We start from the raw sequence: 7,030 nt of genomic DNA, 5'->3' as shown, positions 1-7,030 counted from the left end.
TTAATAGAGTTCTCTATTTAAATTTCCTTTAACATTTGTGTACCGATGTAGCAAAGATGCTGCCAGCGGAGCACTGTTCGAATAACACTTCCGCACATTCCTAGTATTGAGTGTCGCGTTGTGTGACTGATAGCTAAGTTTTGTCTTCAAAATAATTTCAGCATCACGTTCAGATAACACAAAATTCTATTCACTCTAATTTTGCCATCGCTTTTGATTGTTCGCTGTCCAAGCTGTTTATAAAAATGGCGAAAACACTGTCGCATGAGAATAAAATGGAATGAAAAAATTTTCTATTATCCAATGACAACAGCCGCGTTTAGTTACATTTATAAAACATTTGAATCTGCAAACCGCGGTGTGTACGTAGGACATGGCACTTTCGACTGATTGCTTCAGCGTGATTGTCGCAAAACAGTCTTTTGCAAAGCCCGGAAGATTTGTTTGTCATCAATCTCAAGGGGCGGCTTTTTCAGCAGCATTCCAACTTCTAACGATTACAGCAACAAAGTTCTCGTTTGCCGAGGAAAACAGCCCATCCAAATATTCTATTTTGTAATTGACAAATACAAATGTACATATATACAATTGCTGCTGAATAGACAATTTACAGATTTCTACTTGAGATCTTCAACTAAGTTTTCAATTCACTTAGTGTCCTGCTCAGGTGCAGATGTAGGTGGTGTTGAGGGTGTCTGAATCTCTCTCAGAATTGTGGTCTCGAATGTCTTCAACATGGCCAGCTCCTGCTCCAGTTCCTCCTCGGTGTAAAGAGGAGCATCATCGTCTTCACTTCCATTCAGTGTCATCGATGCTAACTCCTCAATCTCACTTGCTTTCACTGGTTTGAAGTCTTCTGACACCAGTTCCTTCTGTAAACCACAAAACAAATACAACTTATTATGTGCAATGAGAAAATTCTCGATATTTTCAAATTTAATAAGCGCGTGTGTAAAATTAATGTGTTTTTGCCTTAACAAGACGTATATGAAATTATACCGGAATACAGCATTTAAAACTATCTTGTCTTTTGGGGGCAGCACAGCAGCATGGAAATCTAATTCACGCCAAGTAATTTGTAGCAACTTTTAATATATTTTCATGCAAATGTTGTTAAGTTGGTTGGCCAACTTTCTTGAGCTTCGCTAGTTTGCGGTTCCATCCATCATACTGCTGCCATATATATAAAAATGCTCCGAATTGACAGCTAACAAATTGTTATCAGACGCGAGTCCATTTTCATACTCTTTCCCATGCCAGTTTTCATTATTTTTTTAAACTATTTGATCTGACCGAGGATGCACAAATTGGTGGCTTTACCTTTATCCGCTCCTTTTTCCTTTTTTCCAACAGCTGCAGCATCTGCATTCTATGATAGGCCTAGAAACAAAGAACTTCATAAAATCACTTAAAACGACTTTATAGAACAACGAAGTACCCCCGGGTTTTTACAATTTATTAGCACCCTCCATAGAATACTGAAGTAGTCTCAAACGACTTTCTCATTAAAGTTAAATCTGTGTATTTCTGTAACTAAAATGCCCACGTATTAGTTAGCTCGCACACTTATGAAATTTGGTCAAGGATAAAGTAGACATGTGTTAGTGAGTGAGTGATGATCTAACAAGTCGCTTGATGTGTTCAGCTCTGTCCACCAGCATCTTCTGGTTGGCACGCATGAAGAACTTGTCCAAAGCAGCATCCTTCTTGGCAGCCTTGTGCGCCAAATTGGGTTCTACATTCACAAAAAAATTTAAAAAGGCAAGATTTCCTTTGAAGTTTATACACAAGGTTGAATAAAAGGTAGCGCATGATTATAATTGTACTACATAACAATGGCAAAATTTATTATAAATATCTGTTACTGTGTTATGAAATTAACAAACGTAAACACAGTTAAATTCAGGTTGAGTACTTCTGTTAATTCACTCGAGACTCTCAAACAAATTCTACGCATGTACATTTTAGGTGGCTTCTAATATTTGATTTCATGTCTCTCGCAGTCTTCTACAAGTTACTCAATTGAAAAAATCGTTTTCTGAAGTATAAGAGTTTTGTAGAATTTCTTATTTTTTTCCAGATCATTCGTTCGAATCGTTAAATTTTGGTAAATGGGGAGCTTTCCGTTTTAAAATTCTAAACAATAACATTATTGTGAAATGAACGAAGCGTCATACTTTTAAATTAAGTGAATGAAGTGTCATTCTGCAAAGTTAACATTTTTACTGCAGCAAGTTTTTACAACTCAGTTGGAGTCGGAAAGTCAAATCGGTCAAGCAAACATTATTGCATAAACCGACTAACGTCAGGCGAATTGCTCTCAAACGACCGGCGAGTGGTTGGCTTCGGTAGTAGCCAGCTGGGGCTTAGGGATGCTAGCATTTGGGGTCGTGTGAGCGGAATGGGGGGTCAAGCGATGGGAGGGGGGGGGGGTTGGGGGTTGTGGGAGAGTCGGACGATAGGGGTGTCCATATAGTCAGGTTGTAGGGGGGTTGACATAGAGGGGGGGGGGGGGGTGGGTTGACCAAGGGGTTCAAATTAAGAACCGCCCCCTCACAACCTGAAATTGACTCCTGAAAACAGTTTCGGTGACTTGCATACTTATAGACTAGTAAGACTAGTAAGGCTCTAAAAGAGCAGCTCGGCCACTTAATACCCTCGGAGCGCTGTTAATTCGTTTTCGAGGACAAAAGTCAATTGATTCAGACGAAAAATCGGTCAAGCGAAAAATGGCTTAAAAATATCCACAGAATACCGGAAACGACTCGAAGAGTATTGCAACTTAATTGCTAGCCTAACCCAACATAAAATAAGAAATATCAAAGAAAAAATAACGATTAACTTAATAGCCTAATCAAACTATAGACAAAGTTTTAAAAATGAGGGAGGGGTAGGTGGGGGGAGGGGGTAGGTAGTGGATGGGGGCAGGTAGGTGATGTCTGTAGTTTGAATAGGGAAAAAAGACTGTTATGGGAAGAAAACTTCTTAAAATGACCTTTTGACCTGAAGTATTACAAGTAGTTCCTAATTACTATATATTAGAAACTAAGCTACTCTTAGTCTAAAAATCGGAAACAGAAGTCAACGTTCTAAAACAGAAGTCAATGTTCGCAAACATTAACCAAAAGTTCAAGTCATGAACAAATTGCGATAGCTAGAAACCAACATGTAGAATCTCAATACTCCTCTTCGAGTCGTAAAAAGACCACAGAACTAATATAATTGCTAAATTTGTCTGAGAGCAGTTAAAAAGACATTCGACTGCAATACTTGCTACATACTTCTATCTAGAGCAATTAAAACAAGAACTGGAAAAACTGCGTTAAACGACTATTTAGTTTTCTGCCACTTGTTTCTTAAAATTTCTGAGCAGCAATAATGAGCAAAATGCATATTCAGATACAATCCAAACATACCAGCTGCAATAATATACTTACTATTGCTGGCTGGGTTTAATTTGGGTGCTTTTGGCAGTCTCTGTTGGATGTGTGTGGATATGAGGCTTGACTCCAGGGGTGGCTGAAGGGTAACTGACTTCCAGAAAGACTTGGCCAACTCTATTGTGTCTGGATCGGTGCCAGAGAAGAGTAACTTCTCTTCTATCTGAAACAACATTACTGAACGAAGGCGAACACGACTGCACTATTGCGTCAGAATATTTAAACTTGACAACCCAACTGTAAACAAAAACTAAGCCAGCAGATTGCCGGAAAATTGCCGCTATTGAACCCCTTGAGGCCCATCGTGATTGAAACAAACAAGAATAAAAGAGACAAATTGACAGGCTGTTTCTAAGTGTAAAAATGTTCTAATTTAGCGACCAGTTTAAGTTAGATTACACAACCATACTGTTATTCGGCTTCTATTAAGCAAATAATGAGGGCTATTAAGCTAATACTGAAAGCAGCTACAAATTTAAATCTGATAACCTAGAACAATAATTCATTGACGGGGTGTCATCATTCTATCCCATTGCTTTTAATTTTTCCCTTGACCGCATTCACTATATCAGGTAAAATTTATTTGAATGAATTCTAAAGTCAGGACACAAGCTTAATGATAATACCTGTTAGAGAATTGGGGGTAAAAAGTAGTCGAGTACTAAATATTCGAGAGGCAGCTCAACCTAGTGAATTAGTTTGCCATTGAATCTTAAAAGCGCACGTAGAAAGCACGTACGCGACATACGTATGTTTTTGCCTTACATTTGTCTAAGTTTTTGCCAACATAGTTGCCCTCATCGGTCTAAGTTCGCTTCCTCTACAAGTAGCCCTCTCGCAGTACTAAAATCTCAATTCTGACTCTCTCAAAATGCCGCGAAAAACCGTCAAATTCTTTACCAATTGATTATCTAAATTCGTTAGAAAATAGATCATAGCCCCCTTGGGCGACTAAGATTTTCCTTCTAATAAAAAACTATAAGTATACTCTAGGTAACTATAAGTATAAGTGGGCAATTTTGATAACTTAATGCAATATGTTTCTGAACGTTAAGTCATAGTGCTAAGGTTTTTTATCAGTTAATCCCATTTCTTTTGATTAGGTTCATTTGACCTAGTCCTTACTCACCACATTGGGTAATTCAAAAATAGCCGGCAGATTGCCGGAAAATAGCCGCGATAAACACTTGTGGCCTTCCATGGAATTGAAACACCTAAAAAAATAAGATAGACTGATTGACCACAAGTCCTTTAATAGACCACTAGCATTTTTGGGTTAGATTCGGACTGTTATTTTTATGAGACACATACGCTCTACAGGGAAAAAAATCTAAAAGAGCTTTTTCAAAATCAATATTCCACAGCAAATACTCAAGAATTAGGGCATCTACGTTTGGCACTAATTAGATGCACACTATTGAGTAGCTATTAAGTAGCAAATGTTCATAAAATTTAAAGTTCATTAAGGGAGTACAAAAGTCATTTTTTGAGTGATGTAGGTCACGCAATTGAGCTAGAAGCAGAAATCACTGAAATTGAAAAGTCAATGGTCGCAAGAATCATCGATGGAGACGACGAATTAAACATAACCGACTAACGTCGGGCGAATTGCTCTCAAACGACCGGCGAGCGGTTGGCTTCGTCAGTAGCTTGGCACGGTTTAGTAAGGCTAGTTTTCACTTAATTAAGGGGCGTAAGTGAGCGCAGCAGGGGGGGGGGGTGCACCGGGGGGCTGATGGGGTGGCAACAGTGGGGGATCAATCTCTAAGAACCGCCCATAAGTGTAAGTCTCCAAAACATTCTGTGAATCACATACTTGAAGACTAGTCAGCTGAAATGATCTAACAGCACTTAATGCCCACTGGGCGGTAACTGTTCATCCCGTTTTTGAGGACGAAAAATCAAATGCGTCAGGTGAAAAATTGGTCAAGCGAAAAATCGCATTAAACAAGACTGAAAGGACTATAATTGCTACAATCTTCGTTTGAGAGCAATTAAAAAGCACGTTGTCCCCCATTAATAGCCACTATCGCTTCACGGCTATTAATCAGCAAAAAAATAAAATCCATTCAGTTGAAACAGTGAGTGAGATGCAAAACGCGATCGGACTTAAAACGAAATGAAAGAAAACATAGCAGTACAATTCCTAAATTACAACCCAAAAACACATGAATTACCTGATGACCTGAAAATGATGATAATGCATGATAGACATTAATGATGCCTGTTATAGAATAAGGGGGAAAATAGTCAGGCACTAAAAAATTCGAGAAGCAGCTCAACCTAGTATATTAGTTTGCAATTGAATCATAGAAACAGTGAAAAGTACGTAACCAACATAAATATGTTTTTTCTTTTACCTCGTTTTTTGCCCGACATAGTTGCCCTCTCGCAGAAGTAAAATCTCGATTTTCACTCTACCAAATGCCTAAAAAACCGTCAAAATTTTTCTTATTTGATTCTCAAGTTACAATAGATCACAGTACCCTTGCGCTTTTTTTGAACTTTACGGCATAGTGCTAAGGTTTTTATCAGTCAGTCCCAATTCTTTTGATTAGGTTCATTTGGATGGGACCATACTCACCACCTTGGGTAATTCAATGGGAAAAAAATTTAAACCCATTCAGTTGAAACAGTGAGATAAGAAATGCGATCGAATGTAAAACGAAAATGAAAACATAGCAGTACAATTCCTAAATTACAACCCAAATAATTGAATTAACAAATGACCTGAACATTAACACTTTTTCAGCAGCGTCGAGTTTTTACAGAGAACAAAACCCACAATTCTAAATGCCCAAAATAAACAAAAAAATGTCGCATTCCGAAAAGAAGTGCTGTAAAAAATTATTAATAGCAACACTTTACTTTACTACTGAGACTACACGTTCTGAGGAAGCGTATACCTTACTACAACAACCTAAGTTAAATCAGTGAGAGACAGTAAAAATTGGACAGTGAAATTTGGTAAAAATCATTGAAAACGAAAGAACGAGTACACACAAACAAAAATCAAGAAAAACTTCATGAAATCGAGAAAACAAATTTTCTCGCACATTATTAGACCAGCCATAATAAACACACAAACACAATTAACTTTGAAAAAAAAATCGAGAAAAGTTGTATCAAAACTTGTAGACCGAGCCTACAATCATTCTGATTCAATTCAGATACCAATAATATCCATAAAACATTACAAAAGACCTAAAAAAGGGGAACGAATAGCCTTAAAACCTGGATGGAAAACCTTCAAAATAGTGTTAAACTTCCAAAAGGTTCAAAATCCATTAAAACCTGAATATAAAACTACTTGAGTGGTTAATAACTTCCTGTACAACTTAAAAACTTTATAAAACAAGTTCAAAAAGCAGCACAAGAACAACAAAATTGTTTTCTTATCAAAAAAAAAAACATACTCGCTGTGTTTCAAAAGATGGTATGAACAAATAACCACTCACTCTATTCTGCGCGGTTCGAATTTATTTCACCGAAACAAATTTTTAAAGCTTATTTACACCTTGAACCTCATGTTTTTCTGCTCCCCAAATATTACCAAATAAAAAAAGACAACCTTAACGCCTCTTCGAGTC

General features: G+C 37.5%; 1 protein-coding gene across 1 annotated transcript in view; it reads right to left on the bottom strand.

Moving 5' to 3' along the window:
* Positions 1-535: 535 nt before the first annotated feature.
* LOC142335994 (cilia- and flagella-associated protein HOATZ-like) overlaps positions 536-7,030 on the bottom strand; it is a 138,852-nt gene continuing 132,357 nt past the window's right edge. The window contains exons 3-6 of the mRNA XM_075384433.1: positions 3,438-3,603; positions 1,626-1,735; positions 1,321-1,380; positions 536-872 (exon numbers count right to left, since the gene is read on the bottom strand). Of these exons, the coding sequence (XP_075240548.1) occupies positions 648-872; positions 1,321-1,380; positions 1,626-1,735; positions 3,438-3,603 (561 nt within the window). The 3' untranslated portion in view covers positions 536-647. The remainder of the gene's footprint in view (positions 873-1,320; positions 1,381-1,625; positions 1,736-3,437; positions 3,604-7,030) is intronic.

This window comes from Convolutriloba macropyga, chromosome 3 (genome assembly GCF_964194025.1).
Source record: "Convolutriloba macropyga chromosome 3, txConMacr16.3, whole genome shotgun sequence".
In the NCBI taxonomy this organism is placed as follows: Eukaryota; Metazoa; Xenacoelomorpha; order Acoela; family Convolutidae; genus Convolutriloba; species Convolutriloba macropyga.
Note: the sequence above shows the minus strand (reverse complement) of the source record. Positions and strands in the feature narration are given on the sequence as shown.